This window comes from Xiphophorus maculatus, chromosome 2, assembly GCF_002775205.1.
Source record: "Xiphophorus maculatus strain JP 163 A chromosome 2, X_maculatus-5.0-male, whole genome shotgun sequence".
NCBI lineage: Eukaryota > Metazoa > Chordata > Actinopteri > Cyprinodontiformes > Poeciliidae > Xiphophorus > Xiphophorus maculatus.
Window position 1 is genome coordinate 31316363 of NC_036444.1, and position 15771 is coordinate 31332133.

Consider the following 15771-nt stretch of genomic DNA (forward strand, 5'->3'; position numbering starts at 1 on the left):
AAAAAGACTTCCTCATCTCCAGTCCAAAAACATGACTGTTAGGTTAAGTGGTGCTCTCTCTAAATCACGGGATTTTAAACCCAGGCCTGCAGGGTTGGCCACTTTTAGACTTGTCCCTGGTTGAACACATTTGAATCAAATGGCTGAATTACTTCATGAGTATACAGGGAAGTTCTTCAAAGTCCTCTAATGACCTCATTATTTGACTGAGATATGTTGAAGCAGAGACATATTTGACAGCTGCAGGACACCGGCCCTTGACGCCTGGAGCTGGTATGAGTGTGTGTACATGATTTATGGACTGGCGACCTGTCCAGGTTGTATGCTGCTTCTACGTGGGGTTTTCATGGACTTTTTGTAAATGAAAACCCCAAAGTATCACATAAGAGCAATGGAAAATATTTCTATTATAGAAATGTGTCCCTACTAAAACATACAAACATGAGTACCAAGTATATGTACTTTCTTTTCTGAATTACAGCATCAATGCAGCATGGCATGGACAAAAGCAGCCTGGGGTTCAGATGAAGAGTTCACAAAGCTGAAGTTATTTTAATAGTAGCCTTCAGGTCACTTGTATTGTTAGTTCTTCTTCCTCTTGACAACAGTCCATGGTGTAGCCCAGGACACCTTGCTGATGTTGTCATGGTGATTAACATGATATTGGTACATTTGGAAGTGTGTGAGGGAGTGATTGGGGGAGGTAGAGTCCGGCAGGAAAATGAATCCGTATCTTAAATTTGTCAGCAGAAAAAAAACATGAAACGCTCACGTTTCAAGATGCAGGAGTACCTGACAAAACTCAGTGGTCCAGCTCCAGCAGATAACATGGCGCCACAAATGTAAGTTTAATTTCCAACAAGCCAGCCAGCCAGCCAGAGACACACAGGACAAACAGCCATCCATGAACACACACTCACTCACCCCTGCATGCATGGACCAACACACTCATGCCTAAGGGCAAGCTACTGAAGCCATTTAACTTAGCAGTCATGTGGGAGGAAGCTGGAGTACCCAGGGAGACCCCTGTGGACAAGGAGAAAACGCAAAGTCCAGAAAGACCCCAGGCCAGGATTTGAACCTACGACCTTGCTCCAAGACAACAATGCTACCTACTGCATCAGCCTGCAAACCCATGATTTTCTTTTCATATTTTAATTAGTAAAAGCATAAAATCACTATTAAAGAAAAATAGAGAATTGTCTAATATTTTGACACCTTCCACAATTCAGCATACACGAGCAAAGTAATTGTTTCATCCTGTGATGTCACTGCCCATAAATGGTAGAGGTAATTATTGACTTTAGTCAAACATACAAAGGAATACGTAAAACTAGGTTTTTTTTTTTTTGCTTTTAATCACACCAAATCTAATGTTCTCCTTGCAAATTTTTGACATAAAAAAGACATTTGACATTAAAATAAGTCATTTCTCAATTTAACATTTTAAAACAAAAATCTGAATTTTTTTTTACTACTTGTTGAGAGATTACTGGTTCTGATGAGAAACTCTAATTGCTAAAGCATGCATGAACCCATAGCCTAAACAGTGTCCAGTTGCTAGGGGGATTAACTGGCTGTTGTGTCCAGTGACCCAACTGTATATTATAATGAATTTGATTTATTTTCTATGCATTTTATAAATCAAATGATCATAGGATGTGGAATTTATTGAAGTAAAAATCTCCAAGTGCAAATAAGCAACTTCTTTATTTCAGCCTTCATTGTTTTACAGTATGTGGGTGGCAGACATATTGGATTTTGAGATGTGTGAGCTTCAGCTTTACTGACCATAAGCTTGAGGATTTTTTCCAGTAGATTTTTCCGCTGAGAGACCCCGACTTTTAGGAAGACATGAAAGCAACATGAGGCACAGCACTCTTCTGATTCAGTTGTTAACAAAACTATGGTGGCAACAGTAATGAGCAATTTGCACTAACATTTTGGGAAACTGTTTCATGTTATTTATTGCAGTAATGATAAAAAGGGGAAAAAAAGATTGAAAATAAATTGCAGCGTGTTTTGGCAACAGATTATAGGCTAGCATCAACACACCAATTACTTTAAGTAGCAAAACAGGTGAACAGTACACAAGAACTGTATTTATCATGTTTTGAAATAATTTATTCATGGAATCAATTTTACTGTGTGAATATATTCTGTTATGAACTTGATTAAAGTGCTCATAAAATGAGGGAGTTCCATAATCCATAAATGTTTTTACGTTATCAGAACCATTTCAGCAGAAACAAAACAGGCAAAGTGAGAACAGTCTTTTCTTATATAATTTATCAAAAATATTAACAATATACTTTACAGTGCAGTGATATTGCAGAGGAAAAGGCAGAGTAACGCTACTATTAGATTAACAAAACAAATTGCACTTAGGATAAGCAACTGAGTTGACTGGTGCTCCACAGTTTGGCATTTTCAGTGAGTCTGTTGTTACAAAGTTCGTCAAGGTGCAATAATCTGTGTGGTCCAATCCTGTTCATATACAGACAGTCTGACAGTGTGTGACAGATACAATATACAGACTTCAAAGAAAACAATCATTACTCTGTAACTTATAGCAATTTGTCAACATTCAGAATGGAAAGAAATCCCAGTTTCCAAAATAAAAAGAAATAATTCCTTATCATTTAATGAAAATAAGAAAATATTTACAAATACTTAGATAAAAACACCTCACAGGAAAGAAGCACCCTTATATTTTTGCAGTTATTCTGATTAAATGTCATTACTCATGTAATGACTGACATGTCTTTTTTTATTTGCTTAATTCAATGAACCCACGTTAGAAAATGGCAGAATTTATAAATGCCAAATTGATATTGCAGAAGAAAATGATAAAAGCTAAATATATAATTTTCACACAAAACTTTAAAACTGGTTGTAAAACACTAGTGTGGACCAGTAATACAGTTTTGGTGTGTTTCGGTAGGCTCCTTCAAGGACAATTATTCCTATAACATTTAGCTAACAGGAAGCAACAAAGAAGCTTTTCTTTGAAGCCCTGCCCTGTTTGCAGATGGCAGTAATCTGGGACAGTTAATATTCAGTAGACCATTTACAGGAAATTGGTCAAATAAAGCTCAACTCAAAAACATGTATTCACAGAACAATAAACTTCAATATAAACTTCTATTGTAGCTTCATTCAAATGTACAATTTAAAACTTTATGGCATCCTGCATTCTCTCTTTCAAATATAGCAACATTCAACATAAAGGCCTCCTTGGCAGGATGAGTTATTTGTATTACAATTCTGAAATGGAGGATAATTCACATCATTATAAGCCACACACCACATGTCTGGATGAAAACACATTATACATTCAGTTTATTTGCTGGGCAAACCTGCAGCTGGATGATGTTAACCAGTCAGATGAAAATGGGTCACAAATAGTGGCTGGGGGAGTCACGTAAAAAAAAATCTAGTCATAAGAGAGTTGAGGAATATGGATGTGAAGAAAGGAGTATAAAAAATGGTGGTGAAGAGGAGTTGGTTAAAAGGGGTCATAATGACAACTACTGGTGACGTAACTAGGTTAACTCACCAGCTTCATTTTAAACATTCTGCCTTAGGCCACTACTGACCTGAATATTGGGAATATTTTATATGTGCAATAAAAAGCATAATTAAATTGTACTGTAAAAAGTATTTCTCAATAACTCCTTTAATACCCAGTGATTATTCTGTGTGTGTTATTTTCCTCCCTCAGAAATGCCTGTAGTTTGACTTTAGCACTAGAAGTGGAATGAAGACCTGCTGTTTTCTGCAGACTACAGAAGTTCTGTTTCAAATGTTCACTCCAGATAGCAGATGATGCAGGTTCCATGGAGAAGGCATAAGAGCAGAGTCAGTTCTAGTCATGGCTACGTTCTGTCTGTAGGCATCAGTCACTATGGCTACAGAAATCTGCAGCCTGCTGTGGCCACAACTGGTTTCCTACAGATGTGGATCGTTTGGTGACAAAAGGAGCAGCAACAACTTACTGAATGGAGCCTTTACTGGACTCCATTTAGTTCCAGCACTGGCTGATAAGCCAGTGCTGGAACTCTCTGTTTGGGTAACACTAAAAGTTCTTCATACTGTATAATAATGAAGGTTGAACTTCATTTCTTTGTTAATTTAGAAATGTGATCATTTGTGACAAATTTGTTTGAAGTACTCCTAACTATAAATGACTGCTTAATAAAGGTTTAAGTTATAGCTGGTTCTCCACATTAGCAGATGGACACAGTAGATACTGTGGTGCCATGTTGTTGATGTGCTGGGACTGCCAGAAGCTGGGTCCGGTCAGAAGGCTGTGCTGGCCATGCTTCCTGGAGCAAAGAGTCTCGGCAAGCTGTCCTGAGATATTTCCACGTGTCTGTAGGCCATCTTTCCTTCCTCACCTGTTTCACACAATAAATAACATACAACAATGAGCAGCAAAGCAAATAATTTGTGACGAAATTATTGTGTCATCCTTATGAGGATTTTCTGCTAAAGTTAAAAGACAACAAACAAGAGCTGTGCTGAAAGATGCAGACGTGTAGGAACCCTGGCAAACTGGCAAATTCTTATGTAAAACTTTGACAAATACAAAGTTTTTTTATAAAGTTTTTTTCCACCTTAAATGTGACATACAACATACCATGGATGGTTCAAACAAAAAAAACTAAATGGGTAAACTACAGACATGAAAACTTTGTAGTTTGTAGAAATCTCTTTGCAGATTCTAAGACTTATTTGATTTGATCCAGTACTGAGATTCAGAAATCTTGAAACCTGTCATCCATTATAGAGAATCACTGTCATTTGATATCATGGAAGAGTGAAAAGAGTTCTCAGAAAAGGGACATCATCTAATCTTTTATGTTAGCTACGCTTTCTTTATGATTGTACGTAACTCAAATCTTTCTTGTGCTCAGCAGCTCATCTTTTGTCTATAGAGTTGAAAAGCCTCTTGAGGCAATAATGTAGGAACATAATTAACAAAACAATTTTCTTCCAGGGAATATACTGTAGTAGTTCAAATTACCCAGTGTCAGCAGTGCTTGTTTGGCAGCATCTCGGACATCTTCCTTGTCTGTCTGACAAATATACACCAGCTGCTCAATGCTTTCTTTGGCCTGGAGGGAAAAAGAGAGAGAAGGAAGACTGAAATGAAAAGCAGTGGTAATGGAGGATGAGTGGAATGAGTGGGGACAGTGAGGTTTAAAATTCAAGAGAAAGGTCTGTTTCACAAAATACTTCAAGCAGAACTTAGACACCTACTGGTTGTCTTTGTGTCATTCTGAAAAGCAGGTTGAGGTCAACTTGCTGGTGCTGCTCATCTGAGTCACCCAGTGAGAGAGTGACAGCGCCACAACAATTGACTTATAGAGCAAGAAGCTGGCTTTGAGACTCCGACAGGGGTTGTAGTGATTAGAGCTGGTCTACACTCTAAAAAGTATATTTGGGCTGTAGCTCATATTTTGGACTTATATACAGTACAGTACAGACCAAAAGTTTGGACACACCTTTCTAATTCAATAGGTTTTCTTTATTTTCACGACTATTTATAAGGCAAGAAATCCCACTTATTAACCTGACAGGGCAGGTTGACCTATGAAGTGAAAACCATTTCAGGTGACGACCTCTTGAAGCTCATCAAGAAAATGCAGAGTGTGTGCAAAGCAGTAATCACAGCAAAAGGTTGCTACTTTGAAGAAACTAGAATATAAGGGGTATTTTCAGTTGTTTTACACTTTTTTGTTTAGTGCATATTTCCACATGTGTTATTCATAGTTTTGATGCCTTCAGTGTGAATCTACAATGTCAATAGTCATGAAAATAAAGGAAACTCATTGAATTAAAAGGTGTGTCCAAACTTTTGGTCTGTACTGTATATTAATCTCACTTAATTCTTTTGGTTTAGTGGTGACAACTTACTTTTTTGTGTTGAATTAACTTAGAAGCAACACATTTTTAACTTAAAGGAACTTTTTACTTTGACTTTACTTGAAACAATTAAGTTAAATGACGTGTTCGTCTGAAGTTATGACTCAAGCTTCACCAGGGACAGATCCTGTACTGATGATGATACTGTGGTTAAACACAAGTCACACTATTCCTTGACGTGTCCGTCGCAGGTTCAATTTCTGGCAGGATCCTTTGCAGGATGCCTTCCCCTGCTTTCATTATCCATTTTCCTGTCTAACTACTCTAAAAAAGGCCACCTAAGCCAAAAAAACCTTAAAATACCTTTTATTAGTTTACTTCTTTATTTGAAGTAAACTAAATGATATGAGTAAGACTGACTTAAATATGTCAAGTTAAACTAACTTAATAAATTAAGTTGAATAAACTTAATTTAAGTATTTGTTATCAATTGAAGTAATTAGTTCAGGGGTGTCATACTCCAGTCCTCAAGGGCCGGTGACCTGCAACTTTTAGATGTGCCTCTATTGTTGTGTCATTGGGAAAAATACTTTACCTGCTAGTGGGGGTCAAAGGGACCTGTGGAGCTGGTGCATGGCAGCCGCTCTATATAAGGTGCTATATGAGTACAAAGCCATTTACCATTCAACTTGATCAAAATTACTTAATTGTTAGTGATTTTCAGATTCTACAATATAAACAGAAATTTGTTTCCTTTATTTCGACTGCTGTTAGTCATTTGCGGAAGCAGTGGGTGCAGTATAGTCTTTTAGTTAGAAACAAAGACTTCTGCATGGCAGGGTCACTATGCTTGTACCTTGAGACATGCCAAAGCTTTGCATCCACACACTCTGGTGTCTATGTCTTCATCTTCCAGCAGCTCCAAGCAGTGCACCAAAGCCTGAGGACAGAAAGCACAAAAGTGAGAGTTCAGTTTGGGCAATGCTGTCTACAGTCTGTATTAATTTAGACGTTCACCCATTAGAGTTTGTGGTATATTTCTGTCAAATTTTGACTTTCACTTTAAGTTCTACACTAAAATACACTAAAATCTCCCACTTCAGAGTTACAGACCATCCATCCATCCATCCATCCATCCATCCATCCATCCATCCATCCATCCATCCATCCATCCATCCATCCATCCATCCATCCATCCATCCATCCATCCATCCATCACCTGTTCTCTCTGTGTGGGCTGAGCAGTCAGGCCTCTCAGTAAAGAGCTGGCAGATGTTGACACTTTGCCTCGTGGATCTTTCAATAACTTGGCAACAGCATGGAGCTCTCCTCTCCTCAGGTTGTGCTCAGGAGGCCGTCTCAAAGTATTTATAATTACATCCAGGTCAGTGGATCTGAGGCTCTGCACCAGGAACACTGTGGAAAGTGTTATACAATTTTACTGTAAAATTGTATTCTAATACAGAACATATAGTGTTTGACAAAGTTACTGGTTCCTCTCAGCTACACACAGAATGGACATGATATCAGAAAATAGCAGGCAGATACTTTATTTTATGAGCTGTAGGTTATTCCCATAGCAATACTGAGGTAAGTAGGTGTTATCTCAGTTTACTGTGGCAAGAATTAACTTGCCTCAGCCCAAGACAAATGTCGTCTTACCACACGTCTAGAGAGGAACAATAGCATAAAATAAACACTTTTTTTAGAAACTAGTTTCTCTTTCTGATTCACAGTACTTTCACATAGCATCACTATATTTTCAATGAAGCTCCTCTTACTAGCTTCTCGTCTGTTTGTCAGTAAGCATGCATGTGTGTGTGCGCGGGCGTGTGCCCATACCCTCTTCTGCTAGCTCAGCGATGTGCATCTCAATGTCACTGATCCCGTTAGACTCCAAGTAACTCCACAGCTGAAACACTGTGATAATTCCTTTGCCTGTGTTGCCTCGTCGTGGTAACCTCTGATCCAAAATTTGCTCAACCAGGCATAAGAACACTGAACCCCCCCCAAAAAAACAGCTTTTAGCACATTAACAACATGCACAGAGACACTGAAATAGACTTTTCTGCATGCATTCTGTTGTACCTGCATCAGCCCCTCCATGAGCCATGCTGGAGTATGATGTAGACAAAGTGGAGAGAAAATTCTCAACAGAGACACAGTACACAGTGCCGCACTCTGTACTCTGTTCCCAGAGGGACAGAGCACCGAAGCAGTGGCCCAGCTCTGGTATCACTGGAACAGAGGAAGCAGGACAGCAGCAGGTCAGTTGGCCAGTTTGATACAATAAGAAACCATTAGGAACTCAGGCTCCTCTGGAAGATCTGGCTAGATGTTATATGTAATCAGATGCTCCTTCTTGTAGAGAGCTCAATCAATTTTTCCCACCTGTCTGAGATGTTCTAGCCATTCTAGCAATGGTTCTCTTTGGGGATAGAGGTCTTGGAGCCATTGCAGGATCAGGAAATAAGCATATAAACTGTCCATCAATGAACAATTTTAATCTTTAAATGTTTAAACAAACAAAAATAAATTCATTGTTAAAAATGTCTGTGTGTTACTGTTTTTCAGATCTGGATTCATCAGTTAGCCCATTAGCAGCTGAAAAAATGGACTCAACTCAGATATCAGCACAGTTTGCCTCAAGTTTGAGGTGGATCACATGGCATGAAGTTGCTGTGCGGAACTTTAAAATTAATCCTGGTTTAGACGCTATAACCCATCAGGTCGCACCATAACTTACCTTCAGCAGGCTGCCTGGGCTGGTTGGGGTTGTCCCTAACGATTCGAAGGATGATTTCAAAGACACGTGTCTCTCTCAGCAGTTTGTCTAAGGCGTACATCTCTCCACAGCGCAGGGGACCAAACGTGCCAAGACGCTAAATACACAGCCCACCAAGACACCAACCAGGAACAAAACAAATATTATATTAACTTTGAAGCAAAACCCTCTGGGGTGTTTGAATTGAATCTATTTTTACTAACACAGTGACTTTTAAGCTTGCTTGATCACAAATCCATTCAGAGACATAAACAGTTCAGCCCCAGAAGGAATGATCTGATCTGACCAGCATGGCATGGCCTCAAGTTAAGGACACACCAGTGGGTATAGAGGTTGATAGTGGTCCCATTATCTGATAGCATGAAGCAGGGTGACACTCTACAGTACCTGGCCACATGCAAACCCACAAGAAGACTCATATCAAACTGCTGTTTTAGCATCTATAAGTTTTATTCACCATTTTGACTGACAGTCCAACACTAGAGCACAAGGGCTGAAACATCATTGCTGCACTCATGGAGCCACCACTTGAACCCTTAAGGACCTGTTCTACAATTAGCAGTTCCTTGCAGATCCTTATATACATCTGAGGTATGAATTCCATCCACATTTTGTCCAATAAAAGCCATGTCCTTTGACTGCTTTACTTGATTTAGTAATGGTCTATAAACAAAGCATTGTGTCTTACTCTCCATGATGTAATGACAAGAGTATCTTTGATGGTTAACAATACTCTAGTGTCTCTGCAGGAATACTGTTCCTAAAGCAAAGCCCTGAACATCTAAATGCAGTAAAAACAGAATGTGAAAGGTTCAGAACACATACCAAAAGCTGTGTAGTGCAGTTCTTCAGATGGACCACCAGGGAGGAGTCCAGAGTGGCACAGCTGGTGGTGAGAGGTGAATGGAGGAGGGGAGGACTGTCCCAGTCCCCATGCTCTTGTCTATATGAACAGAAAACACAGAACATTCTAAGAGACATGGTTTTGATAGTACTAAAGAGATATAGTTTACTATAGGTCCAATCTCATATGTTGAGTATTTTTGTGCTTCTTTTTTAAGCTCAATGGTACAGTAAAGATAAGAAACCCTAACAAGACAAAGTAATCGACACATGAATACATTAGTTTTCAACCAATGTTCAAGAGAGCTTTTAAAGCTGGAGTAGGTCCCACATGTCCTGATATAAATTGACAAACCACTGTTCTGGTTTGTCATTAGAGAAGGACTGGAGTCAAAAAGGTAAGAGCTCTCAATGCACCAGAGCATCTACTTTCTGGCTCTCAGCTATGGTCAGTATTTATGGATTCTGATCCAAAGAAGAGATCCTGGATACAAGGGGCTGAAACAGTCCTTATGAAGGGGTCCAGAGTCGAGCTGTTGATCCGCCTCACTGAAACAAGTCAGTTGAGGTGTTTTGGAAATCTGATCAGGATGACTCCTTTAGAGGATTTCCTGAGACTTCCTACTGAAAGGAGACCCCTGGCAGACCCAGAAACCACTGCAGTGAATGTTTATCCCTTGAAGCCTGTAAACGTATAGAATCTTTCTGAATGAGTGGTGCAGGTAAGAGGGATATCTGGATTTCACAACTATACCTGTTACTCTCACCATCCAATGTATAGATGGACGGAGGTCAAAAATATTGGTAATCTAATATTTCAGCCACATCTACATTGTGACTCATGCTACCATGCTGGTAAATAGAAAAGGACCAAATGGTGCCTGAACAGGAAGAAGGTGCTCTTGGAGGAAGTTTTATATTACCTTAGTCACTGCACTGTTCTGGGACAGAGTAGTAGGCTCCATTTATAACTCTGGCATTATTTTTTCCAGACGATTTTGGAGATATCCCAAACAACAGGAAAACTGTAAACCCTATAACAAATTGTTTGCACCAGCTTCTGCTGCCCATGCATGTTTGTCTTGGACAGAAGGCCCTTGTTTTAAGAGGGCAGTTGTCCAAATGCATTTACCTCACATTGCATCCAGAACAATTCATACCCACATGCATTTGTGCTCTTTGCAAATAAGTTCTGATATCAACATATTGCCTTTTATTGTGTCACTTCAGACACACTATCTCTTGTAGTTCTATTTTTAAACACTAGGTGGAGCTACAAAGAGTTAAATGCAACTCTTTGGTATTATAAACAATAGCTTAAGGAGATTTTTTTCAACTTTATATTTTGCACAAAATAATCCTGCTATGGTTATTTTCAGCTGTGCATGTGGTTGCAAAATGATCACGGTTTCATTTAATCATTCTTGTCCAAGACTTCATCTGCCAGGATAGGAAAGGTGACCTTAAACTGAACATCAGGAAACTGTAGAAACAACACAAATCCTGAAGCTTTTATTGAAGTCTGAAGTCTCATTCTGAAGTTCTCTAGATCACATGTGTCAAACTCAGGGCCTGGGGCACAAAAGTGACCTGCCATAACTTATGTGAAAAGATGCTCAAGATTTATTTTTAAGAAGTACTCATCGAATGCAGAGACAGATATTTAATAACGTTTTAATAGTTTGTTAATGGGTAGTTTTATTTCTACATTCTTCCACAACCAGCTGCTTTAGAACACTCGTGATCTTGATGTGGCCCGAAATGAAAGTGAATTTAACACTCATGTTCAGATGATCCAAAATAATGTTCTTCCACTGCAACATTTTTAGCAGCGATTTCCTTGCAACTGGGGCAATTTTAATGTGAAGGGATCATGGCTGAACTCTTGTCTTCTTGGACCATTATTAACACAAAAAGACTGAATATTCATCTACGTAACTGCATCTTTTATAGCAATCTGCTACAAAGATTTGGCACTGAAATGTTTTTCTTTAGGAAGGAGTCAGTAGCATGGAACTGATGATAAGGACGTCATGAGCTCAGTCCAGTACCAGGAACTGAACAGAGCACAATAATGTAACTAACATGAAGAGTCTGCAAACTGAAGACAGAATTTGCTAAACATTTCCAAAGTACTTCTAAAATAAACTGCTTTCATACCACACCTGCTTCAGTTATAATATACCTGAGATCCACTAGGTGGCAGACTAATTCTGCCATAACATTATGTATCAGCCAGCGTAATCAGATTTGTTGTCACATTGTGATGTGTTTACTGACCTGCCATTCCTCATCTTCCTGTTACTCATCTTCTCCTCCTCTTCCTCACAGTCAGATAGAAAGTCAAAGCTGCCCAAAGCTGATTCCACTGAGAGGCTGGCCAAGCTGGCTGAACGGCTGTGACTGGTCCCCTACACACACACACACACACACACACCCACACCCACAAGCACGCACACGTGCACACACGCATGCACACAGAGAGAGTCAGAATCATGACACAAGCTTCCATGTTTCAGTTAGTTTATCAACAAAGCAGGTTCTGATTTTAATCTAACAGTCAGTTCAGCAATAATCAACAACACAGAAATCTTAGACAAAATGTGTGACAGCATTGACAAATGCTAATTTATTTTAAAAGATGACATAAGCCAAAAGGAAAATGTATGGCTTCTGAAAGCCTCTTTAGTTCCCTTTAGATTGTGCTGTGTTTATAAGAAAAATGCATTAGTGGATTGATCCACGGTGCTGGTCCTGTTGGACCTCAGCGGAGCCTTTGACACTATTGATCAGGATATGTTATTGAAGCGATTGGAGAGTTCGGTAGGACTCTATGGTCCAGGACTTAACTGATTCTAATCTTACCAAAAGGACAGAGATTTCTTTGTGTCAACAGGTAACTTCTCATCGATGCTGAGAGAAGCCACATGAACGGTATCTGAAGGTTCTGTCCTGGGATCCCTCTTATTTAACATCCATATGCTGCCCCAAGCTCAGGTTATAACAAGTAATAAGATTAGTTACCATGACTACATAGATGGTACACAGCTCTACATTATGATGCTGCTTTAAATATTTAAATATAAAAGTACAGCATAGTAAAAATATACCTAAAAGTAAATTTTGTCAAAAAAGTTATTCAAGTAAATATAACTGAGTAAATGTAGTTAGTTACTACACAACTATGCTTGCAACATTCTTTTATACTGAAGGAATTTGAAAGCATAGCCATGTTTTTGCTACAATCTCACAAAGTGCAGGTGCTCTCATGATCCTTCAGGTGTGGTGATGTCTCCTACAGGAGCTTTCTGCTTTCAGTAAAAAGGTCCCAGTGAAAAAAGAAATGATCTAAGGAACACCATGAATAAAATAAAAACACATTTTAAATTGTAATTTAGTGTGCTATGACTAAGCCTGCTCATCATCAGTGACTCAGGTTTATTTCTTTATTCATGTTTTCCTTTTTGACCGTTTTACAAGAAACCAAGACTTGAGAAGTAAAAGTCATGTATAGATTTTTAAATAAAGGGAAGTGCAATTTGATGAAAAAACCCAAAACTTTTTGCTGCATACAGTTCTGAGCTACAGTATCCTATTCGTCTCTACAGACATGTTCAAGTTTTCCATGCTTACCTTCAGAGTTACCTGCAGGAGCCTTAGGTTTTGTTCAAGTGTTTGCAACTCAGGAAACTGTCCTCTATAATCATCCAGAGAGGAAAGAAGAATTTCCAGGGCATCCTCCAGCTCACTGTCCACCACACTGTCACTCCCTCCAGGTAACCAACTTGCTCCCACACATGGCCTGTCCTCTGTCACCAGCACTTTTTGAGCTCTGTAGGTCCCATTTCTGCTGGTTGTGGATGGGTTTGTGTACTCTAAGTCAGGATAAAATCTGTTTGGCTCATCCCTCTCAACCTGGGGAAAAAAGGATTCTTCATGTGCATGAATGAGTGGGTCAGGAATGGGACTGGCATTTGGGATTTCCTCCACAACACAGAGGCTTGGTGGAATGTCAGTGTGCATGAGGGAGGAGCTTGCTGGTTCAGATGTTCTACGGGGGATCTCTATGTCATTTATAGAGATCCCAGACATCAGAGAGGTTACATCTCCTGAATCACCAACTGATGAATCCACAAACCCATCAGTGCTACTCTCACTGATGTGACTCAGAGAGCGAGCATAAGACTGCCCGTGTACTGGGCTGGGGCTGATGGTTCCCACCAAATCCAGCTCCTCAAGAAGGCCATTTGTTACTGGTTCCTCTTCCATCATCCTGCAAAGTAGTTACTATGTTAGTTTATACTATTATTCAAAGATCACATCACATCACCCAAATGACTGGTTTATGTAAGGTCAAGTAATAAACATATGAACAACAACAATAACAAAAAACATCAAACATACCTGGGGATGTCGCCTACATATGCAAATTGAATGTTGGAAGCCTTTAAAGTGGAACTCCCATTGGGAATCTCAGTAGGAGGAGGAGAATAGTGAACCTCGGGCTGTGGAGAAGAAAATGATGCAGGTTCAGTTCCTGAGGTCCTTAACCCACCCTGGAGCAACAAACAGACATGTGGTTACCAGTCAAATGTCAATACCAGTTCTTCATAGAAATGGGCTGTTGGCCGGAATTGTCCTGCAGGTTACCAGCCAGTCGGAAACGTAAAAATCCTATCTTTTTCTGGTCAGTGAACACATAACTAAATGGCAGCAGTAAACGATAATTCTCCACAGTACATACACCATAGCTAAGTTAGCAATTTTCACTATTAGAGAGCTGTTTAAATAATTCAGAGGAATCACAGAGATGTAAGAAGCTATTCTAAAAGAACCAGTAGGTTATTATCTGATATTGTCTGCTGTCTATTTAGATGGGAAGAGAGTAAGAGAGAGCAAGACCTCCAGCAGCTAGCAGGAAGGCTAAATAGATTACAGTAAAGTAGTTCCGAGTTAGTGGCAATCTATTGGGAATCGTAGAATGCAGAAGCTGAACTCTGAGAGTTTCCTTCTTCATGCAATACACATCAAGACAGATGTTGTTCAATAAGCAACAAATAACAGTGCTTATCACTAATGTAAGATGCTAAATACAATTTCATAGTCTAACTCAATAGTCATTTTTTTTTATTAGGATCTTGAGTTGCTTTGAGGTTTGATTATTCTGTGTTCCTTACTCTCTTTCTTTGATTAGATGAGTCTTGTTTCTGTTTTACTTTAGTTCAGGACTTGCTTAGTGATTTAGTTTATTACGTTTAATTATTCGTTGTAACTCTAGTTTAATTGGTTTCCTTATGTCTACTCATGCTTCAGTACTAAATTTATTTCCTTGTTCCCTGTGTACTCTCCCTCACCCAATGTACAAGGAAGAGTACACAGCCCTCACACCTGCAGTCAGTCTATCAGCCCGGGTCCATTGTTGTGCATTCACTCTCCCAGTACTTAAACACTTCTGCTGATTGTTCCCGTTATACCCCGTTAGATCCTGTTTCCCCGTCATGCTCCTTGTGCTTTTGTTTGTTCTTGTTTGTTGTTCTCCTCCGGCTTTTTGTGCTCCCCTGGTTTTTTGTAAGTCTTTGTTTATGCTTTTTCATAAAATTTTCATAATTTCCTCAATTCGTCAGCCACATGGCATTTGAGTCCTCTATAATTAACAATCATGACAATTTTTCCCTTTGTTATTAAGTAAGATTGAAACATCTCTACTTCTAATAGAAATAAGCAATAACTTCTTAGGCAGGAAGGTTAGGAAAAAATAAGCTGCAGGGGGTCTTTTTATGGGCTCTAGTGTCCCTTATATAAAAGTAGGCTGACAGGAAAGGGGGAAGGAGAGGGGAGAAGACATGCGGCAAATGTTGCCGGGTCCAGGAATCGAACCCGCAAAGGCCACGTCGAGGACTCAAGGCCTCCAAATGTGGGTCGCACTATCCCCTACGCCACCACAGCACGCCCCTGTATTCTTAAAAGATGCCAAATTCAGTTAAAACCACCATCAACAGGTAAAAGCTCCAGATCAACCAGAGATTAGCAATCTGCACGCCTTAAATCTGATGGGTTCTTCAGTATTTCTTCCTGCTTTTCTTTGTTACAGTTAGTTTCGTCATAGAAAACAGAATTAAAAGTAGTGCAGTACATTTCACTTTGTTACAAAGTAACTTTTAAATCAATCAAAACTAAATTAATTAATGATAATAATGAATTCTTTAATAAAAGAAATGTTAAAACCCTAACACTGCTGTGAAAGCTAACCACAAGCATGACCTGGAAAACTT

General features: G+C 39.2%; 1 protein-coding gene across 6 annotated transcripts in view; it reads right to left on the reverse strand.

The window, feature by feature from the left end:
- Positions 1-1690: 1690 nt before the first annotated feature.
- Positions 1691-15771, reverse strand: part of ripor1 (RHO family interacting cell polarization regulator 1) — a 43646-nt gene continuing 29565 nt past the window's right edge. For all 6 annotated transcript variants that reach the window (XM_023348718.1, XM_023348744.1, XM_023348729.1 and 3 more), the window contains exons 14-24: positions 13904-14004; positions 13133-13772; positions 11780-11910; positions 9482-9599; positions 8618-8753; positions 7960-8109; positions 7714-7869; positions 7091-7287; positions 6728-6811; positions 5030-5120; positions 1691-4400 (exon numbers count right to left, since the gene is read on the reverse strand). In XM_023348718.1, the coding sequence (XP_023204486.1) occupies positions 4303-4400; positions 5030-5120; positions 6728-6811; positions 7091-7287; positions 7714-7869; positions 7960-8109; positions 8618-8753; positions 9482-9599; positions 11780-11910; positions 13133-13772; positions 13904-14004 (1902 nt within the window). In that variant the 3' untranslated portion in view covers positions 1691-4302. The remainder of the gene's footprint in view (positions 4401-5029; positions 5121-6727; positions 6812-7090; positions 7288-7713; positions 7870-7959; positions 8110-8617; positions 8754-9481; positions 9600-11779; positions 11911-13132; positions 13773-13903; positions 14005-15771) is intronic.